Below are 24,564 nucleotides of genomic sequence, written 5' to 3' on the forward strand. Positions count from 1 at the left end.
AAGTGGGAAAAATAGGCTGCTCAGTCACAAGCCCATACGCTTTCAGGGTTTGGCAGCTGCATGTAGGGCCGTAGGGAGTGGTGGAGGGCGCAGAATCCATGAGAGTAAGTCCCACCTAAGGACATTCACATTTGAAACTTCTAAGAGCATCATGCCAGTCAAATAAAGCGTGAATGTCCATTGGCTGAAATGGTCCTGAGTCCATCAGTTTACCGTCTGAAATCCAGAATATGAAGCAGAGAGGAGGTAGTTCTATGGTGTAGCCTGGGTGAGATGCTGTAAAGTGGACAGCCTGGTCACGAAGGACCCATGACAGGACCCACAGAGTTGTGTAGTAGTTGAGCATAGGGACCAGGCACACAGGCTTCATGCCAGGGCTTAGGGTAACTCACGCCAGCTGCCAAACACCATCTGGATCACCTGTGGGAGACTCCAGAACAGTGAGGCCTTTCTTGTGGGTCAGATAACTGGGAGCCAAAGCTTCTAAGAATTTTAAGGACCACAAAAATGTCCAGGATCCTAGAGAGGTTTCCCATCTGGAGAATAATCTTCAGAACTAATCAGTGTGAGTTCAAACATATCAATGGGCAGAGAAGTCAGGAAGGCTTACACCACACAGCAAGTCCCTTTCTTCCCTTGTTCCTTGACTAATTTCAAGGGGAATGGGCTCTGTGCACCCCAGTTAGGGGTCGGTCAACCCGACTTACTGCCTCAAGCAAAGAGCTTAGGAAAAAAAATATTTCCCAAATAAAGGTGGTGAATTTAAGTACAATCATTTCCTCCGTTAGGGTTAGTTCTGGTTCTGTCCCTAGCACAGTGCCTGGCACATGGCCTGTAATCAGTGTTCTTCCTGAACAGCAGCATGAACCACCTCCTGAGCTGCGGCCCTTTTCTCCCAGTGCGTTTCCAGTTAGTGTCAGTTTCATCTGCCGACTGAGTCTCAGCCCTGTTTTCAGCAGAGGTCTCTGGTTTCTTTCTACTCACAGTGCAACTTCAATATCAGTATTTAGAACAATTGCTTTTTTGGCTTTCATGAAGTTGAAATGTCTATGATTCAACCCAGATGAGTGCAGAAATGACCATATTTTGCTCATGACCAGCCACACTCCATCTGAGATACAAAGTGCACACTGACAGACAGGGCCGATCCTAGGCCGTCCTGAGACAGGAGGGCAAGGATTGTCCTGTGTATGCTTTCCCATGGTCACCATTTAAAAACATTATATCTAGTGACTTGCATCGTTACAGATTAATGATCACAACTAAGATGGTTTGAAAGTGTCTTAAGGTGGGGCACTTTTTCCTATTTGACTCAAAGTGGTGGCTCTGGGCACAAGGACTGTTTCCTTTTCAGGACGTTCCCACACTTCCAGTTTCCCTGATATCTTTTTGACTCAGGTTAATCAGTGTCCACAAATGAACACAGGGCATGTGTCTGTGTTGTTACAGGGATGTTATCATGCAACCTAAACAGAAAAAAAAAGGACCATTAAACTTGCAGTAGTGTTTGTTTCTAAGTAATGTGTGAAACGTGTTACTTGGGGGAAAGAGCCAGGCATTTTATTTACATACATATTTGGTAATAAAGACATCTTTTACATTTCGATATGGTTGCTTTAGCCCAGCCCCACTAAAATAGCCTCTCCAAAGCCAGCAAGCCAGATACTTCAATGACAGCAAATAAATCCAGCTAACTGCAGCCTTCCAGTGTGCAAATGTGGGAGGCTTCCTTTGTTCCCTGGTAGCAGGTAGACATACCTGTGACCTTTTAGAGGCACAGGGTGGGGAAGCATTTGGGAAGCTGAATATTAGTGATTTCTCAGTCCAGCCACAGTCGGCAACATAGGCCCCAAGGAATGGCTCAGTCCATGCATCCCCCAAACCAACTTTTTGGCTGTCACTTTTCAACACAAGATGGCTCATCCAGTTATTTGTGAATTCATTATTTGGTGAATGCAAGAAAGCCAGGGAAACAAGTCTAAATAAAATAAAACTATCAGGAAGAGCTATCTTATGTTATGGTGGAAACATACTTGTGCTAAATCCTGTGTTCAAATTATTTTTCCAGGCCTTTGTAACTGAATTCTAGGATTTCAGTTCAGTTGCATTATGCAAGCATTTAACTAATATATTCAACTATAAATGATTGACAAAATAAGATAGCGTTATTGGAATAATGTAATTTAAGATAGTCAATAATTTCATTTTGCATTGTATATTTATTTTATTCTATGCAAAGCTGTATTCATTCCTAATGTTAATTTTAATGCCAATTACTAATTGGTTATATTCCGTTCCGTCGCTCAGTTGTGTCCAACTCTATGCAACCCCGTGGACTGTAGCCTACCAGGCTTCTCCGTCCATGGGATTCTCCAGGCAAGAATACTGGAGTGGGTTACCGTTTCCTGACCCAGGGGATCTTCCCGACCCAGGGATCGAACCTGGGTCTCCCGCATTGGAGGCAGACGCTTTAACCTCTGAGCCACCAGGGAAGCCCATTACTAAACTGTATTATATACAACACCTTAAATATCATCATCATCAGTCATTTCAGAAAGTAATTTGGACTCCACTTGATTTTTCCTTTTAGAACTGATTTTATTACCTAATCTCTGCCTAAGTTTTGACTCTGAAGTTTATTTCTTTAAATTGTTTTATTATTCTTATAAAAATGATACAAGTTCATTATAAAAATTTAAGCTGTTATAAAAGTATAAAATTAGTATAAAAATTACCCACAATTTAGGTTGACCTTAGTGAATATCATTCCAGACATCTCTCTATGTAAATAACGTATAGACATGCATATTTTTATTGAAGTGAGGTCATCTTATCAAAGTTATTACTGATAAAGATAATATATTTAATTTTACTTGAATTCTACAATAAGAGCCAAATGAAACTTCATTTGGCTGAAGTTCATTGCTGAACTTCAGAAAAATATCTCTTCACTAAAAGAGTGTTAGTTTTTAAAGGACCCACCAATGTTAAAAAACAAAGATATAAATTATTAAAGAATTTGTTTTAAGTTTTCACTCCATATTTAAATGTTATACTTATTTAATTGACTGTTTGCCATGAAAGTTGGAGAATTTAGTATCATTAGCATCCTTTCACCTCTCCCTCCCTCATCAATTTTTGTCAGGTATTTTTTGTCAAGACACGTTGCTTTTCTATTCTCTTTTCTAACCATAATTTCTATAGTCATTTTGCCTTAGTTCTATGTTTAAATGGACTCATTGCCAGTCTTATAAATTCATATTTCTCCATGTGGTTTCACAGTTTCAATATTTCTAAGCTTTATTTTTACTGTTTTGGTTTCATCTCTTGATTGCGTATATTTTATGAGTTGATGTTTTTCAAAAGTGTCTGTGTAGTTTATTGACCAAACAGGGACATTTCAGAGAGTAAAAGAGGGCACTATTAATATTAATCAAGACAACAGTTACATTAGGGACTGTTTTACACAAAGCAGAACTTAAGATCTTCCTAAAGCCAGTGGTATATTTCACAAGTTTTTGCAGGTTTCCACTCAGTATTTTTTGAGGCATTTAAATGGTTCCAAATGATGCCTTGCACAAAGGAGCATCTATTTGAAAGGAAAAGTTTGGCTCTGACTAAAGGCCCAACAGTTCCCTTCATGGGACTAATGGATGGGCTTTAGGGAGTCCACCAGTCATTCTAAGTCATATCCATGGTTCTCCATACATGTACAATTTCTGGGGAGATGGCCATTCCACCATTAGATTTTCAAAGGGGCTAATAGCTCCATATATGTTACTAATTGATATTTCACAACATATCTCCCCAAAGTTACATCGTTGGAGAACGTTCTCCTAACTTTCCTATAAATAACACCACACAACTATAATTTCACTTATTACTGCTGCTACTGCTGCTAAGTCACTTCAGTCGTGTCCGACTCTGTGTGACCCCATAGACGGAAGCCCACCAGGCTCCCCCATCCCTGGGATTCTCCAGGCAAGAACACTGGAGTGGGTTGCCATTTCCTTCTCCAATGTGTGAAAGTGAAAAGTGAAAGTGAAGTCGCTCAGTCGTATCTGACCCCCAGCGACCCCACGGACTGCAGCCCACCAGGCTCCTCCATCCATGGGATTTTCTAGGCAAGAGTACTGGAGTGGCTTGCCATTGCCTTCTCCGTCACTTATTACTACTTAGTATTTATTGTGCGATTAATATAAGAAATGACCAAGTATAGAGTGTTTCTGATCGTCTGTAAAACTGCTAGTAATAAATTTGTGTGTGTGCTGTGTGCTCAGTCACGTCCAACTCTTTGCAACCCGCTGGACTGTAGCCTGCCAGACTCCTCTGTCCATGGAATTTCCCAGGCGAGAATACTAGAGTGGGTTGCCATTTCCAACCCTAAGGGATCTTCCCGACACAGGGATCAAACCAGCATCGCTTGCATCTCCTGCATGGGAGGTGGATTCTTTACCACTGTGCAACCTGGAAAGCCTCAATAATAACTTCCACTTAGTTTTTAATATCTCTTTCATTAAGGTTCATGCAATAGTGTTTAATGTTAGGACTATTTTTTCCTGCTGACCAGTTATATTATGTCCTTTTATAAGCTCTATTAGCTATTTAGTTGTGTGGTTCACTGTGGTTTTCTTTCTGCCTGAACACTTAGGGAGGTCATTGAAAGCTATTTGAAATGATTTGAAATAACCAAGGTCCGTCTAGTCAAGGCTATGGTCTTTCCCGTGGTCATGTATGGATGTGAGAGTTGGACTGTGAAGAAAGCTGATCGCCGAAGAATCGATGCTTTTGAACTGTGGTGTTGGAGAAGACTCTTGAGAGTCCCTTATACTGCAAGGAGATCCAACCAGTCCATTCTAAAGGAGATCAATCCTGGATGTTCATTGGAGGGACTGATGCTAAAGCTGAAACTGCAATACTTTGGCCACCTCATGCGACGAGTTGACTCACTGGAAAAGACTCTAATGCTGGGAAAGGTTGGGGGCGGGAGGAGAAGGGGACGACCGAGAATGAGATGGCTGGAGGGCATCACCGACTCCGTGGACATGAGTTTCAGTGTACTCCGGGAGTTGGTGATGGACAGGGAGGCCTGGCGTGCTGTGATTCATGGGGTCGTGGAGAGTCGGACACGACTGAGCGACTGATCTGATCTGATCTGATTCTAGTCTAGGTTTTCTGAAACTATGTCCATTCCTCTTCTATCAACACCTCTTAAGGTTATCCACTAAACCACTCTCTTTTCTAGATCCTTATTCTTTCCTTTTTGACTCAATGGTAACATTGCAAACTAAAAACAAATGGATGGATGACAGGTCATCTATACTGATTAGGAAGAAAGCTGTTAAATGTCCACTTCCCTTTGCATTGCATAGTCTTGGCTTAAAAGAGGGAACATGAGGCATTCCTGACAGAGAAAAGACATTAACTAAAGAGAAAAAAAAATGGTGCATGGAAAATAGAATAATAATTCCAATAGTGGCCAGCAAAATGATTAAAAACATATGAAAGTTCGTTCAAAGAAATATACACATATGAAAACTTCCCCTGAAGTGTTCAATTGCCTCTGGCTACATCTAACCTAAATAGACTTTCCCAGGACACTGAAATAACAAGAACAAAACGCAGTGAGCCCTAATAAACTTGCTGTGTAGGGGCATTTATCAGCAGTTGCCCCCCCAAAATAGTTCACATCAGATTCATCGATTCACATCGATTCAGAGGTTAACTTTTTAAAATATCTTTTCACCCTGATGTTAAAAAAATTATGCCTTATCCCCAAAATATGATCTGAGATGTTGACAGGAAAACTGTTAATCTAATCCTTTGCTCTGCAGAAAATTTAGACAGCTTGGCTTCCTCTTTGCCACATACCCTTTCATTACACTTCCTAGAGCTGGCTGGCCCTGGCAGTACCCATGTATACAAGCCCCCTGGGCACACCTTCCCACAGCCTTACCTCGCTCAGCTGTGCCAGTCACAGTAGCACACTAGCCAAGAAGGGGCCTTCTACTCTTTCCGCCTATAATTTGGTCTCTTCTTCCTCTCTTAACCCCCCACACATCGACTTCCATCTGAAAACATAAAGAGGTTGAAGAGTAAAACCTTGGCAAATAGGGCAGCGGCAGTAACCACAAGTTGATTTTTCAGCTTTCTCTGAAATTTCAGACTGACAGTTGTGAAATTAATGAACAGTAAAAGAGGTTCTCTTATCTCCATTCAGACCCTTGAGGATGGATTTTTCTCTTCAGCTGTGTGTCTGGATTGCTTGCACTTCCCTGGAGCATGGCTTTAAGAGAAAGATGCTCAAAACTTAAGAATATGGAGTATGCTGCAAGTTCAACTGCAGTTCAACCGCAAATATAGAGCATGGGGCAGGCTTTGGAAAATACAATACAGGACATCTTAGCCTTTTTATGGTATTAATTTTCTCCCACATCCCTGTAAGTTATTTTGTGCATGTCTTCTAGCCCCTGTGTCTGCCTATTTTCTTTCAATTTTTCCTTCCAGAAGAAATATTATGACAATGTGACATGAATGTCTTTGTTTATGACCCATACCATTTATTTTGCATACATGCTTGGTTAAGGTTCATACTTTACATATGTAATTTTAATAAATTCCTTATTCTCAAAGTCAAAAGAATAACTCTTATTTTAAAACTTAAAAAACCAGCGTTTGTCTTTCAAGTAAATATATACAAATAGTGAGGAAGTTTTGGCTGTTTTTTCTGCTTTATTCTTTCTCTTAGGTCTTGAATTCCCCAAATATTTTTAAAGTCACTTTTCAAGTGTTAGACCTTGCTACATGGCTAATAAGAGGGAAGGATAAAGACCTATTTCATTATTTTGATGAACATAGTATATTCACATAGGTCAGTATAGAAAGATAGAATGAAAATATTTTTCCTCAAATAATGTGCTTTTTTAAAGACTCGGATCACCCAGAAAGTAACTCCACTTTCCATTTTGCTTGGTCTGTATTCACTGCAGATTTACTCATCTTGAATCTGTTATTTCTGCTTGGGCATTCAGAAATATATATGTGTCTCCTTCTAATGTTGATCTCGCCCTGTGCTTTTTCCACTACAGGTGTAACCCCCAACAATCTTGTTAAAAGCAAGCTGATTCTAAAACACACACACACTTTACCATATTTTATTTCCCCAATGGAGACCACACCATCAACTTAATTTGGTTCTGCTTTCATGCCACCCAGTGCTACTTGAGAAAATTTGAAAAAAGTCCTTTAATTTCACTGAAATTTCTTGCAGCTCAACTTAACTGGGCCTTTTCCGTTATTCAGTGAGTATTCTTCCCTAACTGAGTCACTATAACATTTCCCACATTGCTTAATCCCAGGATTTTTCACTATCCTATTTCCCACGATTATAGTCTCTTCATTCTCTGCAGATTACTTTGCCTCATACTTTGAAGACTACATTCATTTTATCTTAGCTCCACCAGTGCCTCCCTTCTCTACAATAACCTTTCTCTAAATCCATCTATTTTATTTTTCTTCCTTTTTCCCTTTCTCATTTCTACACCCTGATCCCATCTCCACACCCTTGATCCCATCTCCTCCTACCTCCTCAGAGACTTTTTCTATTGATCATCTCTTTTCTCTTAGGATCACAGTTTCTTTCTCTCCTCCCCAAATAGTCCTATCCTAACAACAACAACAAAGCTAATCTTTAACTCTACTTCTTTCTCAAATATCCTTTCTGCAAACCTTTGAACGTGTACTTCTCTTCTTCTTGACCTAATCTTTAACTCCTCAGTTTAGTTTTTATTCTTTATCACTCCATTGGAACTAAATTATCAAAAGTCACTGGCTCATAACCTACTGGCCACCACATTTAACTGCCTTCTTCAACCACCCATTACTTCCTGGAGCATTTGACAGACTCGATGGTACCAACTTTCTGGAACCAGAAGTGTTTCCAGAATTGTGAATGGAGTCTTTTGTCTCCATGCCTGTTTCTTTAACTTTGAACTTGAACCTTTATCTCTTTCAGTTCAGTTCAATTCAGTTGCTCAGTCGTGTCCAACTCTTTGTGACCCCATGAATCACAGCACGTCAGGCCTCCCTGACCATCACCAACTTCCGGAGTTCACTCAAACTCATGTCCATCAAGTCGGTGATACCATCCAGCCATCTCATTCTCTGTTGTCCCCTTTTACTCCTGCCCCCAATCCCTCCCAGCATCAGAGTCTTTTCCAGTGAGTCAACTCGTCGCATGAGGTGGCCTTTAAAGTATTGGAGTTTCAGCTTTAGCATCAGTCCTTCCAGTGAACACCCAGGATTGATCTCCTTTAGAATGGACTGGTTGGATCTCCTTGCAATCCAAGGGACTCTCAAGAGTCTTCTCCAGCACCACAGTTCAAAAGCATCGATTCTTCGGCGATCAGCTTTCTTCACAGCCCAACTCTCACATCCATACATGACCACTGGAAAAACCATAGCCTTGACTAGATGGACCCTGGTTGGCAAAGTAATGTCTCTGCTTTTTAATATGCTATCTAGGTTGATCATAACTTTCCTTCCAAGGAGTAAGCGTCTTTTAATTTCCTGGCTGCAATCAGCATCTGCAGTGATTTTGGAGCCCAAAAAAATAAAGTCTGACACTGTTTCCACTGTTTCCCCATCTATTTCCCATGAAGTGATGGGACCAGATGCCATGATCTTCGTTTTCTGAATGTTGAGCTTCAAGCCAACCTTTTCACTCTCCTCTTTCACTTTCATCAAGAGGCTTTTGAGTTCCTCTTCACTTTCTGCCATAAGGGTGGTGTCATCTGCATATCTGAGGTTATTGATATTTCTCCCGGCAATCTTGATTCCAGCTTGTGCTTCTTCCAGCCCAGCGTTCCTCATGATGTACTCTGCATAGAAGTTAAATAAGCAGGGTGACAATATACAACCTTGACATACCCCTTTTCCTATTTGGAACCAGTCTGTTGTTCCAGGTCCAGTTCTAACTGTTGCTTCCTGACCTTCATACATGTTTATCTCTTTAAGCTTAAATTTCCCCTGCTCAATCTTCTTATTGTAGATATTCTCCCAGAATTTTTCTCCACTTACTCTCTATATATTCCTCTTCTGGAATTTTTATGATTTTAAACCTCTTCTCTGTGCAAATAGCTCTGAATCCCACTAATCCCGAAGTATAGGCTTCTGTTTCTTATTTTGGCTGGGCTTCAGTTCAGTTCAGTTCAGTTCAGTCGCTCAGTCGTGTCCGACTCTCCGCGACCCCATGAATCACAGCACGCCAGGCCTCCCTGTCCATCACCAACTCCCGGAGTACACTCAAACTCATGTCCACAGAGTCAGTGATGCCCTCCAGCCATCTCATTCTCGGTCGTCCCCTTCTCCTCCCGCCCCCAACCTTTCCCAGCATCAGAGTCTTTTCCAGTGAGTCAACTCGTCGCATGAGGTGGCCAAAAGTATTGCAGTTTCAGCTTTAGCATAATCCCACTAATCCCGAAGTATAGGCTTCTGTTTCTTATTTTGGCTGGGCTTATTCGTGTTTAAATTCCACTAATACGTCAAACTCAACAGTTCCAAGACAGAATCTCTTTTCTCTCCTTCCCCAACCTGTCTTTTCCAATTTCTCCCTTTCTGTAACTGACATCACCATCTTCCCTGTCATCTAGAATAAAACATTGGTGTTTTCTTGGACCCATGATCTACTTGGGCTTCCCTGGTGGCTCAGTTGGTAAAGAATCCACCTGGAATGCAGGAGACCTGGGATCAATCCCTGGGTTGGGAAGATCCCCTACAGAAGGGAACAGGCTTCCCACTCCAGTATTCTGGCCTGGAGAATTCCATGGACTATTCCATGGGGTCACAAAGAGTCAGACATGACTAAGCAACTTTCACTTCACAGAGCAATGAATGCTGAAGCTCTCATAGATATGTTGCCCTGTTAGTTCTTTTAGATACTTTACAGCCACACAAACTTTCCTGAATTGAAGTTACAGGCTATTTCCCTGCCTCTCTGCTTCCTATCACTTACAAAACAAAATCCAGACCTTAGCATGGCATTCAAAGTTGTTCACAGCGTGGCTGAAGCCTACTTATTTGGTTCTAGTTCTCAGTGCTAGACTGAACATCAGGCAAACTGAATTATTCACTATTTTCTGTAATCACCTCCAGATTTCTGTCCATGGGGCTTTGCTCATGCTGTCTTTGCTCAGCATCCAAAAGTTTTCTCCATCCCTTAGTCTTTTTTTTTTTCAACTTTTATTTGTTTATTTTCGGTTGCACTGGGTCTTTGTTGCTGCCCAGGCTTTCTCTAGTTGTGGCGAGCTGTGGCTACTCTTTGCTGCAGTGTACAGGCTTCTTGTTGCTGTCCCTTTTCTTGTTGTGGAGCATAGGCTTTAGGCACACAGGCTCAATGATTGCAGCATAAGGGCTCAGTAGTTTCAGTTCATGTGCTCTAGAGCACAGACTCAGTACTTGTGGCACATGAGCCTAGCTGCTTCACAACATGTGGAATCTTCCTGGACCAGAGAGCAAACCTGTATCCCTTGCATTGGTAGGCAGACTCCTATATACTGTACCACCACGGAAGTCCCTTCCCAGTCCTTATGACCTAAATTGTGCTCATTCTTCAAATGTTACCTCCTTAAAGCTTTTCCTGATCTTCACAACTGGAAGATTTCCAACATTTACAAACTCTGAATTTAATACATTTTAATAATATAGTCATACTATTTTCATTGGCTTTGCATTTATATGAAAAAATTTCCCTTCCTTTTACTTGTAATATGTTTGTGTCTTTATGTTTATAAAATGTGTTTCACATAAACAACATGTAATTGAGTGTTGCTTTGTTTTATCTGGCTTCCCTGGTGGCTTAGATGGTAAAGCATCTGCCTGCAATGTGGTAGACCCGGAGTTCAATCCCTGGGTTGGGAAGATACCCTGGAGAATGAAATGGCAACCCACTCCAGTATTCTTGCTTGGAAAATCCCATGGACAGAGGACCCTGGTAGGCTGCAGTTCTTAGAGTCGCAAAGAGTCAGAGACGACTGAGCGACTTCACTTTCACTTTTTGTTTTATCTGGTCTGTCAACCCATGCCTTTTACCTGTGTTCTTTGGTCCATTTATATTTACTCCAATTACAGATATATGTGTGTAGATTATATATATACATATATTATACATACATATATATATACACATATATACAATAAATTATATAATATATATGTATGTATAATATATATATGTATATAATATATACATATATTATAATATATACAATATATAATGTTATATATATGTATATATAATATATACATATATATACATACATATATATATAATAAAATCTACTACTTTGGAGTTTTAATCATATTTGTTTTTCCTGCCTTTTTTCTTTCCTTTTTTTTTTTTTTTTTTTTCAATTTTTAGATCCTCTGTTCCTCTCTTCTTATCTTTGTTTGGGTCATGGTTAACCCATCAATCCTTAAAAAATATTCTCTCTTCTCATTGATTTTTTTACTTATGCCTCTTAGCATGATTTTGTACTTTAGTGGTTATTATAGACACTAAAACATGCATCTTTAGCACATCACATTCTATGTTTAAAAAATGAAGAAAAATATCTAAGAATTCTATGACAATCTATTTCCAATTTTAGTCCCTATAATTTGTGTTTTTGTTTACTCTGACTTTATATGAAAGAAAATATAAATTCCATATTCTTTCATTATTTTCCTTTAAAGAAGCCATGGTCCAAAGCAATTTTGTCACATATATGTACAAAAATACACACACATATGTGTCATATGTGTGTATTTTGTCACGTATATGTATAATATACTGCTTTTATCAGGATTAGCACATGGCCTAATTCTCCAGCTTTACCATCAGTTAGGCAGGCCCTATGTTCCTGAATTGGTGAGGGTTTCTCTCAATGCTCCTCCTTCTCTCCAGTGTTGGACTGTCACCCCATTACTAGGTGTAAGACCCAGTGGGTGGGAAGGTTTATATAGATGGTACCTGTATGCTGCACATCAGAAGAGTTCATGCAGCTGTCCTGCCCTTATTTCTGTGGCTGATGACTGTTGTTTCTAATTCCTGTAAAGTTGGAGTGTGGGAGATTTTCTTTTGTTTCTGCTGATCCACCCTTAAATTGAGGCAGTGTTTTTTGGTTCATTAGTTTACCTTGCAACTTTGAGTATCCAAGGGCTCAAAAATTTCTGATTTGTTCTCATTGTTGAGGTGGGAGAAGTGTTTCTTGTAATGTTCTATATCTTAGACAGAAGCAGAAATTCCCTATTGGGTTATATATGTAAATCTTCCTTAGATTTGGTTCTTCCAGAAACAAAGGTTAGGAGAGGGCAGGTGATCCCAGGAACCTCAGTCAAGCAGTGAAAGAAGAAACAGGGAAGAGAAGGAATTGTTGTTAATGAGTAACTGTGGTGCAATCCCATTGGGGACTTCTGGAGGAAACAGCCTAAGTGGGCAAGCTGGGTCTTTATCCACCAACTCCCATCTGTAATTGATTAGTTGTCCTGTTATGCCAGATCAAAAAAGGCAGAGAATCACAGGTGCAGCAGAAGCAGTCTACATGAAGGAATGAGAGAGAGGCTACAACAGTGTCCATTAAAAATTCTCTCTGTGCCTGTAAGGACATTTATTACTTTATTTCTCAGGCATATTGATGTACTGAGAAGATGATTCATACCTGATTTATCTTTGTATTCTTCCAGTACGGAGAAGAGTCAGAAGACAATCAATCAGTATTTATTAAATGAGAAAATATCTTTTATAAAGTACCAATATGTAAAATTATGGCTAGTTCTTCATTTCCTATTCTCCTCCCAAAGCAACATCCTCACCCCCACCTCAATCACTCAGACTGCTAAAAAGGTTAATCTCACGAGAATGTCTAGATTTTTTAATATTTACTGATTTTTCTAGCTAATTTAAATGTAGTATAATGTAAAGGTATAACAGACATTTTGTATTATTTGCAGCCAACAATGATAAGACGTCCACCAACAGTTGTTTGCTATATTTGTGGTCGTGAATATGGAACAAAATCGATTGCCATTCATGAGCCACAATGTCTGAAAAAATGGCACAATGAAAACAACTTGTTGCCTAAAGAGCTAAGGAGACCAGAACCAAAGAAACCAGAAGTCAGGACCATTACTGGTAAGTTTTCAGAAAACAAAAGACTTGATATTGTATAAGGGAAGACTTTTCTCTCTAAACTTAAAAGTGTAGAGGTATTCTTTTATTACTTGCTTGAGCAACTGAAATCAGCAACATTTACTGTATTGGCCACAAGACAGTGGCCAATAGAAAAAACAGTTCCAAAATGCCTGACCAAAGGGTTGTTTTCAGATACTGAGACACAAAGACACTGTATCCTGGCAAACTGTGCAAGGAGAGGGACTCACTGAAAATTGCTGTATTTCCCAAAAGTTACATTCATATATTATCAAACACAATACTGTACAAATGTGAAGCTTAAACTTTGGGGACATCTAGAAACATGTTTTCAAATATGAATGTGTCTTAGTGTTCAAAGAGCAGGGGTTCCAAAGTGAAATGCTTACAAGGTCCACTGGTCAGATTCCACAATTGAGCACATTTGCCCACGTGTGGAGAAAGGGAAGGTGGGAACCATGGGGAACTGAGAGCACTGCCTCTCTCTAAAGGAGACGGCTGCTACCCAATTCCAGCTGGTGTTACCTTTAGGAAACTTAGCCTTTACTTCACTGTGATGTATCTTTCAATAATACAAAAGAAATTGGAAGACTTCTATATGAAGTGTCCAGATTTTAAAAATTTTGCAGTGAATACTTTGTAAAGCACTGCACAGGCCATATGAAACCTGAACTTCATAAACTGTCGTGTGTGGCCTCATTACAGAGCCTTATACTTACTCATTTAGGGTGAGAATGAAGTAGTTCAGAAAATTTACCATGCCAGCTCAGACTTGGTCATCATCTACCATTGCCATTTTCTCAGTTGATCCCATGATTCCTCTCAAAGGTAAACCATTCCTGGTTTTAAGAGAAGTATTATTCAGTTAATTGATTCTCTTTATGTAACCATAGATTTACATATCCAGAAGGTACCTTGGAAGCCATTTAGTACCAATTAGCTCAGAGCACAGGAGAAGGCACTGGCAAGCCACTCCAGTACTCTTGCCTGGAAAATCCCATGGATGGAGGAGCCTGGTGGGCTGCGGTCCGTGGGGTCGCTAGGGGTCGGACACGACTGAGCGAGTTCACTTCCACTTTTCACTTTCACACATTGGAGAAGGAAATGGCAACCCACTCCAGTGTTCTTGCCTGGAGAATCCCAGGGACGGGGGAGCCTGGTGGGCTTCCGTCTATGGGGTCGCACAGAGTCGGACACGACTGAAGTGACTTAGCAGCAGCAGCAGCAGCTCAGAGCACGCTTGTTAGACATGTGACCCACAGAGAGTTTTCTAATAGCCCACAGAGCGGAATCTAGATTGTCGTGATCAAGTTCTAGGCCACCAGAACTCAGCTACTCAAAGTCCTTGCCGAAAGGAGAACTCTGCATGCAGGTGGGAAGAGAGTTCAAGATGAAAATATCCATCTACTGAAATGAGAGCATTTGCTCACAAAGAGATTGTTTAGCTCTTTCAGACTCCCTTCCTGTCACTTCTCAACTGATAAAAAATCTGTTTCCTTCACTCCTGGTCTCCGTCACTGTCTCTGCTTGAGCAGAGTTATCACAATTCTAGAAGAGAAGAGAAACTACTGGTTTGAAAGCCCTAGAGGGGTCACCAATCTCTTGATTGGCTACAGGTGGAAAAGCCAGGTCCTATAATTGCACTTTCTGCAATTTTCCTCTTGGCTTCATGTTACTGATCTTTCTGAGGGCACCCTTCCTTTCTGGGTGAAGAGAATTCCCACTACAAAGTAAAGGCAGTAAAACTTTTAGAAATGAGATGACTCATCTTCAACTCTCCATGAATACTTGGGAATTTTTGAGCCCATATTAAAACTCATGAATAAGGAGAAAGTCAGTGCCATTCTTTTTTTAACTGGTTTCAGTTCAGTTCAGTTCAGTTCAGTTCAGTCGCTCAGTCGTGTCCGACTCTCCGCGACCCCATGAATCACAGCACGCCAGGCCTCCCTGTCCGTCACCAACTCCCGGAGTTCACTCAAACTCATGTCCACAGAGTCGGTGATGCCATCCAGCCATCTCATTCTCTGTCGTCCCCTTCTCCTCCCGCCCCCAACCCTTCCCAGCATCAGAGTCTTTTCCAGTGAGTCAACTGGTTTAAAACACTCAAAATATACATTCATGTCCTGCATATATAGTGACACTTCCTTTATCCAAGGGAGAAATACTAGATGGTCCTGTTGTGCTAGAGTTTAATTTCCCATGGAGGATAAAAAGAAAAAGAACATTAGTAGACTTGTTAAAGAATCTAACATTGGCTACGTTTGTATGAACCACTAGATAGAAAAATCATATGCGAACTGCCTGGGCTTTAATGAAAAAAATATATGCTGGGAAAATAATTTTTTAAAAACTACATGATATATTTTTGAGTTCCTGGCTGCATTTGGGGGGGGGTGCTTTTTTTGAGAAATTCTAAGACATAGTCAATTTAGTGTACCAAAGCCATTCTATTTAAATAAGTTTTATTAAAGTTAAATCCCACACTGTTTCTCTAAAATAAACCCATATGCCCTTTTTCCTATGCTCTGTCAATGGAGATTATACATATCTCAGCTGTCTTTGTTGCTTTCTTAAGGACACTTCTTTTTGTCAGCTTAACTATCCTGTTTGCATTCTTCATTTTAATTACTTAAAGAATCTCTGAGCTTATGGCCATAAAGAGATGATAAACTTTTAGGATATAATTTGTCTTAAATTCACTCTCAACTGTCAGTTGTGGCCTCTAAAAACATTCTGAAAGATTACAGAAGAGGAAAATAGAGACATGTTCTTTTTCTTTTGAAAGCTTATATTACTGAAAGAAAGCCAAAAGTTATATTTGCAAGATAATAATGTGTAAACAAAGATGTTAATAATTACTGAAGAATGCATATCACAACACATAAAACAATGTCTTCCCCTTTTTAAAATTCGAGGACTGAAAAACCTCTGGTTCAGAGCTAATGGTTCTCAGCCCTTAAAAGACTGAGCAGCACTTTTTTTTTTTTTGGCAAAAGTAATATAATTTGTTTAAAAGCCTCAGTCAACAGGTATTTCCTGAAAATACTTTCCATAAAAAGTAGAGTATGGTTCTCCAGAATGAAAACTGATCCATTTTCCCATTTTCTTTTTCTTTTCTTTCTTTGTTCTTTTTTTCCCCTCTGTTTTTCTTTAACTTTTCAGCCAAGGGTTTCTATGATCTCGATGCCTTAAACGAAGCTGCTTGGACAAGCGCCCAGAGCCAGTTGGTTCCCTGTAATATTTGTGGGCGTACCTTCCTGCCAGACAGACTGATTGTTCACCAACGATCCTGTAAACCAAAAGTCGCCAAGTAAAGCCCTTTCTCCCTACGAAAGAGTTACAGGCATTAAATCCTTGAGAAAGAGTTGGGTTATGGGGGGAAGGAGGAAAAGTGGGGGTGGAGGTGGGGAAGAAGAACTGGAATTGACCAAAGGCCGTGGAGCACAGGACGCCCAGCTCAGCGCTCTGCTGGCCTGGCGTGACCGCTGTGTCACCGCTTTTAACAAGCAGCCGCGTGCGTGTGCCTAGACACGCCGCGGGCCTCTCATGAGACACGGTGATCGGACAGAATGACACGTGGCCGCGCCTCTTCAGAGCTGGCATTTTTATCTCCAGGAAATCTCCGAGCCAGCTGTTGCCATTTTTTCATCTGGTCTGTTTTCCCCGAACAAGACTGTGAACCTCACCGCTTAGGACTATCATTCAGAGAACAGAGATTTTAGTGGGGGGTGACTTCAGGCAACTCTTCAGTCCGGAGAAAAACTGGCTTCCCTCCCATCCGTGTACTTTCTGAAACAACGTGCCCCTCCCTGCTTTTTCTGATCCAGGGAAATGTTTTTAATCGACTCAGTAACTGGAATTCTATTCTGTACAAAATTATTTAACAGGAGAGATATAGCAAAAAAAAAAAAAAGAGAGAGAGAGAGAGCTAAGGGCTTAAAACACTAGAACCGTACAGTATTTTTACTCCCTCGGTGAGAAATGCTACAAGGAAGATTCAGGATCAACACCGGCCTCGTATGCTGGGAGATCGCTGTGTGTGATTCATCAGCTGGTGGAAACCGGCTCCCTCCACCTAGCGAAGAAGTCCAGCGAGAGTTCCTTTCCTCAGCCCTCCTCGGGCCTCATAGATGCTTTATTGTTGAGGTCTAAAAGTCTGCCAGCAAGTTCTGTGCCTCCCCACCCAGGGTCCATGCACAGAAAGTGGCTTGTGCAGCTGCTCTGGATTTGAGTCCTTGAATGTGTATTCAGAGAGGCGGGGCTCTCCTGGGAGGAGGCCAGTGCCAGGGAGGGGCTCTGCCCAGGAAATTCTGCTCCGCTGGGCAGCGCAGCACTGCTTTGCCTGGACTCCCAGCAGTTTTGCTTGATCTCTTTGTTCATTTAATGGCTGAATTTCAGGGCCATTCCGGATCCACCAGGTCCCTGCAAGCCTTGCATTCATGACCTTACACAGCACAGTTAATTCCAAATTATACAAGCGAATTTCAGTTCAGTTCAGTTCAGTCGCTCAGTCGTGTCCGACTCTTTGCAACCCCATGAATCACAGCACGCCAGGCCTCGACCTAATAATTTGGTCATACATCTGCCTATTGTAAAAGGCGAGGTTAGGAAAATTGTGCTAATTATTCTGTTTTTCCTGCCTGTTCTGAAGGAAGCAAGAGATAAACTTTTTTTTAAGTCTTTTAGCTGTCCCTCAAAAGATTAGCATCTTGTAAAAGAGATCCTTCAATGACTTGTAGTTGATGCTTTAGTTCTTTTATTTTGTTAACAAAAATGACAATAACATATAATATGTAGAGCATGTACTGTGGATCAGGCAATGTGTCTAGGGATTTCTGTATATCACTTTATATAAATCTCACATCAACCCTTCAAGTAGATATAATCCTTATTTTACACATGAGAAAACTGATACTTAGACTAAAATAGCCAACAGAAGGTCACACTGAACTTGAGTTAAGGGTTGGAGTTAGGAAGCAGACTTGAGACTGCTGGACTTCCAAACCCAAAATCTTATCCATTGCCACTTGTGTGCCCCATGCCACCATTAATAAGATTAACTATTCCAACACAAGTGATCTGACACATGGAGAAAGTTTTGTACAATGTTTAGGAACTAAGGGAATTAGGATGTTTGCAGTTCAGCTGCTAGTCTGGATTTATCTTAAACTGAGGTGAAAACAGTTTGCAGAATGCAGAGTGCAGTTTGAATTGCATTGTATTCCAAAAGCCACTTCTGCATTCTTCTAATAATGTTCAGAAGTCAGATAGCAAGGGAAATAAAGGAAGAGTTTCTGGCCTCAACTTTAAAATGAGTGGCCATTGGGGTCATAAAGGTTCTTGGGCCCTTTGCTTTCAAAAGCATGAGAAAAACAAAACTACTTCATCTGTAGGAATTACTGAATCTGAGTTCTTGAAGTGGTTGAAAGAAATGAGCTCTTATAGGAAGCACTGCTCCCACAAGGAAAAGCTTGAGGAACATCAAATTGCTGACCGAGGGGCTTCTACCTGCTCCACCTGAGCTGGCCTGCAAATGTTGCAGGCTATCAAATGTGGAGAAAGTTGACATCAATCCAAGGGTTCCCATCTTTCACCAAGTCACATCGTTGAAGTCTCGCCGTCAACAGGAAAGAGCTCACCTGCTGTTTGCCATCTGCCCTCCCCCCAACTCACTCACAGCTGTGCAGATACTTGTACTCAAAGAGAAATGACCTCTTTAACAATGGTTGGCACATCTGTGAGCTTTGAATTTGAACCTTGAAATGGTTCCCATAGACAGTCTCCTTGCCAATGAAGAGCAGATATTAGATGAAGGTCCTTGGAGCTCTTATACTGGCTCAGGCAGTTATTGGTCTGGGATGCTGGGGTGTAATGTTATTCTGGGTATCGATAACAATATAGTTCCCTTTCAGCTGTGGCAATTGGTGCCACAGGATCTCTAATTGAATTCCCCTCTAGTTGAGGTTATGGGAAGAATTCCAAGATTTCTTGATGCTCACTTGCACATTGAACCCATATTCGTGTTGCAGGGCATGTATTATCAGAAGGGAACCCTGGAGATGGAACAAGCCTGTCCTAGTAAGGGGTTTGGAGGGGGTGATGCTCCTCCGGTGAGTAAACACGGAGATAGATCTGTTAGAGCTCCATCATGGGACCTCCTCTTCAGGCAACCTTGGAAGTATTTCCCAGTGGGGTCCCAGTATCCCCAAGGAAGCCCCTAGATGACACCAGATGACATCAGCCTTGGGAGTATTGGCCTGAGTCTCAGAAAAAGAAGCTGCGACCAACAGGCAGACCCATTTGTGACTAGGGAAGAGAAAGAGGGCAGAGATCCAAAGTCCTCTTTCTCCTAAAAACCTGAGAACAGCGGTTGGTTTCTCTGCTTCTGACATTAGCAGTGTTTCTTCTTTACACCCCATCTGAACCAACTCATGTGGCTTTAATCCCATACCAGGCCAGGACAGGAAGTTCAGCCCTTTCCTTCCTCAACCCTGAGGGGGCCCTTCCCTTGCTCTGGCGACGGTCCACCCTCCTTTATCATTTATTACTTCCCTCCTGACTGTCTGGCCCACGTGAGAGGCCGTGCCTGTTTCTGCTGGCCCTGCCTGCTCTCTCTGAACACTGTGGCCAGAGATGGAAATGAGGTTTTCCTGCACTTGGAAGAAACAGCACACATGAGAAGCAGTTGAGGTTCCAGCGGGGGTCAAATTGGGTAGAGAGAATTACACCAGGAAAAGCTCTGCTAATTTAGCATAGGACGGTACAGTTTCATGCTTAGTTCTTTTAAATTTTTATTACGAAAATATTCAATAAATAACACTTGCAGGGAAAAGTATAATGAAGTCTTGTATCCTCCACACCCAGGTAAACTTAGTTGAAAATCTGCCAAGATTGAATCTGAATGGTCTAGGTTTCAACTACTGTTCTTTTGGATATGTGGTGGGGAGAGGTGCTGGGAACACAAGATTCCAGAGTGCCTCTGATAATGCCTTTTAATTCTACTTCCGGAAATATGAGATTAAACCCACATGACTATAAAGCAACTACAGTGAAAAAGTGAAACCTGGCCTAGACATCATGAGGCCTAGGTCCCATCATTGATTCACATTGATCAGCTATAGACCAATGTTTTTCAGGTGATACTTAACTGAGTGTGTTTTCAGCAAAATAATGGCCCCAAAGATGTTAGCCCCTAGTCCTCCAACGGAGAAGGCAATGGCACCCCACTCCAGTACTCTTGCCTGGAAAATCCCATAGGCGGAGGAGCCTGGTGGACTGCAGTCCATGGGGTCGCTAAGAGTCGGACACGACTGAGCGACTTCACTTTCACTTTTCACTTTCATGCATTGGAGAAGGAAATGGCAACCCACTCCAGTGTTCTTGCCTGGAGAATCCCAGGGACGGGGGAGCCTGGTGGGCTTCCGTCTATGGGATCGCACAGAGTCGGACACGACTGAAGCGACTTAGCAGCAGCAGCAGCAGCAGTCCTCCAAACTTACGAATATATTACCTTACATGCTATGTTACCTTTGCAGATGTAGTTAAGGTTATGCACCTTGTCATGGGGAGAATATCTTGGTTTATCTGGATGGGCCCAATATTATCATGTTATTAATAGTAGGATAAAAAAGAAAGAGGATAAGAGAGATGACAGCATAAGAAGTAACCAAAATCCTGTAGCTTGTTCTGAGGTGTGGGGAGCTATGTGCGGTGACCAGAGAGAAGCTTCTCCAAATTAAGGGTAGCCCCAGCAGGCAGCCAGCAAAGAAACTGGAACCTCTGTCCTATAACCACAGGAACTGGATTCTGCCACAACCTGAATGATCAAGGAGGCAGTTTCTCCCTTGGAGCCTTCAGCAAGGAACACAGCCCCACCAACAATGTGTTTTTATCTGGTGAGTCCAGGCTTGAACGTGTGACCTACAAAAGTGTAAGAAAATAAATGTGTGTGGCTTAATGCATTAAGTTTGTAATCTATGATGTCAGCAACAGACAACCAATAGAAACACCTACAGGGACACCTCAGAGATATTGTGCGTTTGGTTCCAGACCACCACAATAAAGTGACTATCACAATAAAACAAACAGAAATTTGTTGGTTTTTTCACGCATAGAAAACTTTGTTTACATTGTAGTCTGTAAATGTACAGTAGTATTATATCTAAAAAAGCAATGTAAATATTCGATATTTTTAAAATACCCAAATGCCAAAACAATTACAATAAAAACACCAAAGATCATTGGCCACAGATCACTATAGCAAGTATAATAATAATTTTTAAAAGTTTGAAATATTGCAAAGCTTACCAAAATGTGACACAGAGACACAAAGTGAGCAAACGCTGTTGGAAAAATGGCAACAATAGACTTGCTTGACACAGGGTTGACACAAGCTTTTAACTTGTAAAACAAAACAAAAATGTAATATCTGAGAAGTAAAATAGGAGAAGCACACTAAAACAAGATGTTCCTGTATGTGGCATACGGTAGGACTCCCAAACCTCCTACTGAGAAGTAGAGTCCTTAAATTCATACAGGACACTGGCCATCTCCACTACTCGCATTAGTGAGAGGGCACTGCAACCAAAGCCAGTAGGGTCAGAGAGCCCAGCGAAAACTGGCTCCAAGATTTGTCACTCCTGAAATACACAGCTATTTCACAACATGCTCAAAATCTGGATGCCAATTTTTAAAGTTCTGTTAATATTTTAAATCATAAAAATGACTCTGGTATATGTACACACTTGTTCAAAACATAATAAATGGACAAATGCAGTTGAATTATTTGGCAGTTGACTTTTCATGCCAATGACCCTATGACCTCGTCTGTTCCATGAATATGAAAAGAAAATAATTGTATAATCAGAAATGATAGAAGTTTATAGTTACGGGAGTCTCTAAATAAGGTACTAACTGAAGAAGAGTCAAAATGTTCAAATGCTAAAAGTGCAGGTATGGCTTAAATCTCAACATTCTTATCTTTACCAGGACTTCTGAGGGGCCATGGGCAGATCTAAAGAGCAGGCTGAACTGTCAAAGAAATGTGCTCAAAGCACCTGATTCAAGCACCGGCATTCAGCCAAATTGTCAAGCAAATGTTGGCCTTAAGTGCCTTCATGTCCTGTCTTGGAACATCTTGAACTCTTTTCTCCGAATCCTTTCAAGTTTTCTCCTGGATCTTACTGTCTAATCTTCCACTCATGACTGCCGGGACTTCTGTTTCTGTTAGAGAAAAAAAAACCCAGGCGCTCAACCCTCCAGAGATCCCTCCGTTTCTCCCAGTCTACCCTTCCACATTCCTCTCCCGTATCCCCTTCTCGACTTTCACCAGCTATTTCACTGGAAAGAAACTTGAGAAAGTCATCCACACTAAGGGATTCACGGAGGCTGATGGTTTAATGTGCTATCTCCTTCAGATGACATGTTTATTTTAAAAGACATTTCCTAGAAGTATGTCTTTATCCAAAGTAATGAAATCCATGTGGTGAAATTTTAGACAAAATGTTGGAATGGAAGTCAAAAGGGCATGGGGGTTGGGTGGGCTGCTCCTTGACATATAATGACCCTTCCCAACCACAGAGACCTCTGTTAACTCCACACCTGAGTAGAGGCACCTCTAGTTAGATTTCTGCTTACAGCTGGGATTAAGGTAGGCTAAGTGCTGTAACAAAAAGACCAAAATATTCTAACAACTGGAATAAGACAAGTTTATTTCTTGCTTTAAAAAGAGCCCTGGGCAAGTGAGAAGTTTAGTGGGGTGTCCCTCCTTCATGACATCATTCAGGATCCCAGGCTAATGAAATCTGTGCCACTTTCAACATGTGACATACAAGTTGCCATGGGAGGTCCTCTCTTTTCAGCTCAGCCATGGCGAGAAAGGGGCTTCCCAGGTGGTGCAGAACCTGCCTACCAATGCAGGAGACATAAGAGACCCTAGTTTGATCCCTGGGTAGGGAAGATCCCCTAGAGGAGGGCATGGCAATCCACTCTGTTATTCTTGCCTGGAGAATTCCAGGGACAGAGGAGCCTGGCAGGTCCATAGTGTTGCAAAGAGTTGGCACCAGTGAAGCGACTTAACCTGCAAGCACACACATGAGGAGAAAAAGCGAGGAGTTACCCAATCAGCCTGGAAGAAGCCCTCATCATCTAGATCTCAGCCACATGGCTGCATCTAAGTGCAAGCAGGTCTGGACACTGTGTTCTCACTGCAACAGCAGGAGGGAGAGTGACCAGAGACTGGGGGCAAGTAATTAGGAGTTTCTGCCATGAGCTCAAGCATAAATCTCTTCCTGGCTTCTTGTTAGGGAACCACATTCCTTCTTGTGGGAAACTGACAGTATTTGGGCTGAAATTGTGGGACAAGAAGTTGTTCTTACCATCAAGGCAGACGAGATTGGTAAATAAGGCCAAAAAAAAAAAAAGATAAAACTTTAAAAAATTATAGCCATTTTCACATACCAGAAATAGCAGCATCATTTAATATTTGAAGAAACAATTTAAAAGGCATTCCTGATATGAAAATATTAGTCTCATAAGGGTAGTTGGGGCAAAGAAAATTTTGCTAAAGAATGTGAATGGCCATTTTTATGGTGGACAGAGCTCAAACTTTGAGGAAGTATTATTGAGTACACTGATTTTTCATTTTCCTTGACAAAAAAAGAAATTGGAATTTTGGGCTCAGAACTAGGTTGAGAGGAACTCCCACCTGTTGGGAGTTCTGAACCATAGCAACACCTCTGCCAGACAGCAGGTAGGGGTCACCCTCCATGGAGACAAGGCTGGTGGACTTAGGTGCAGTGATCACTGCTACTGAATTGGAAATGTCCCTTTCCTGCACTCTAATTCTGCATGGTTTTTAAAAATTTTTTTTTAATTGGAGGCTAATTACTTTACAATATTATATTGGTTGGTTTTGCCATACATTGACATGAATCTGCCCCGGGTGTATATGCATTCCCCATCTTGAACCCCCCTCCCGCCTCCCTCCCCATCCCATCCCTCTGGTTCATCCCAGTGCACCAGCCCCGTGCATCCTGTATCATGCATCGAGCCTGGACTGGTGATTCGTTTCACATATGATAGTATACATGTTTCAATGCCATTCTTCCAAATCATCCCACCTTCACCTTCTCCCACAGAGTCCCAAAGACTGTTCTATACACCTGTGTCTCTTTTGCTTAGAACTGGACATGGAACAACAGACTGGTTCCAAATAGGAAAAGGAGTACGTCAAGGTTGTATATTGTCAGCCTGCTTATTTAACTTATATGCAGAGTACATCATGAGGAACGCTGGGCTGGAAGAAGCACAAGCTGGAATCAAGATTGCCAGGAGAAATATCAATAACCTCAGATATGCAGATAACACCACCCTTATGG

The 24,564-nt window shown here is 41.4% G+C and overlaps 1 protein-coding gene across 2 annotated transcripts in view; it reads left to right on the plus strand.

The window, feature by feature from the left end:
• The window catches only part of ZNF475 (zinc finger protein 475), a 58,187-nt gene extending 41,650 nt beyond the window's left edge, over positions 1–16,537 (plus strand). For both annotated transcript variants that reach the window (XM_055430252.2, XM_088838379.1), the window contains exons 3-4: positions 12,988–13,168; positions 16,349–16,537. In XM_055430252.2, coding sequence (XP_055286227.1) covers positions 12,988–13,168; positions 16,349–16,500 — 333 coding nt within the window. In that variant the 3' untranslated portion in view covers positions 16,501–16,537. The remainder of the gene's footprint in view (positions 1–12,987; positions 13,169–16,348) is intronic.
• The last annotated feature ends 8,027 nt before the right edge of the window (positions 16,538–24,564 follow it).

Source organism: Moschus berezovskii, chromosome 8 (genome assembly GCF_049115385.1).
Source record: "Moschus berezovskii isolate FMDL1 chromosome 8, NW_MosBer_1.0, whole genome shotgun sequence".
In the NCBI taxonomy this organism is placed as follows: Eukaryota; Metazoa; Chordata; class Mammalia; order Artiodactyla; family Moschidae; genus Moschus; species Moschus berezovskii.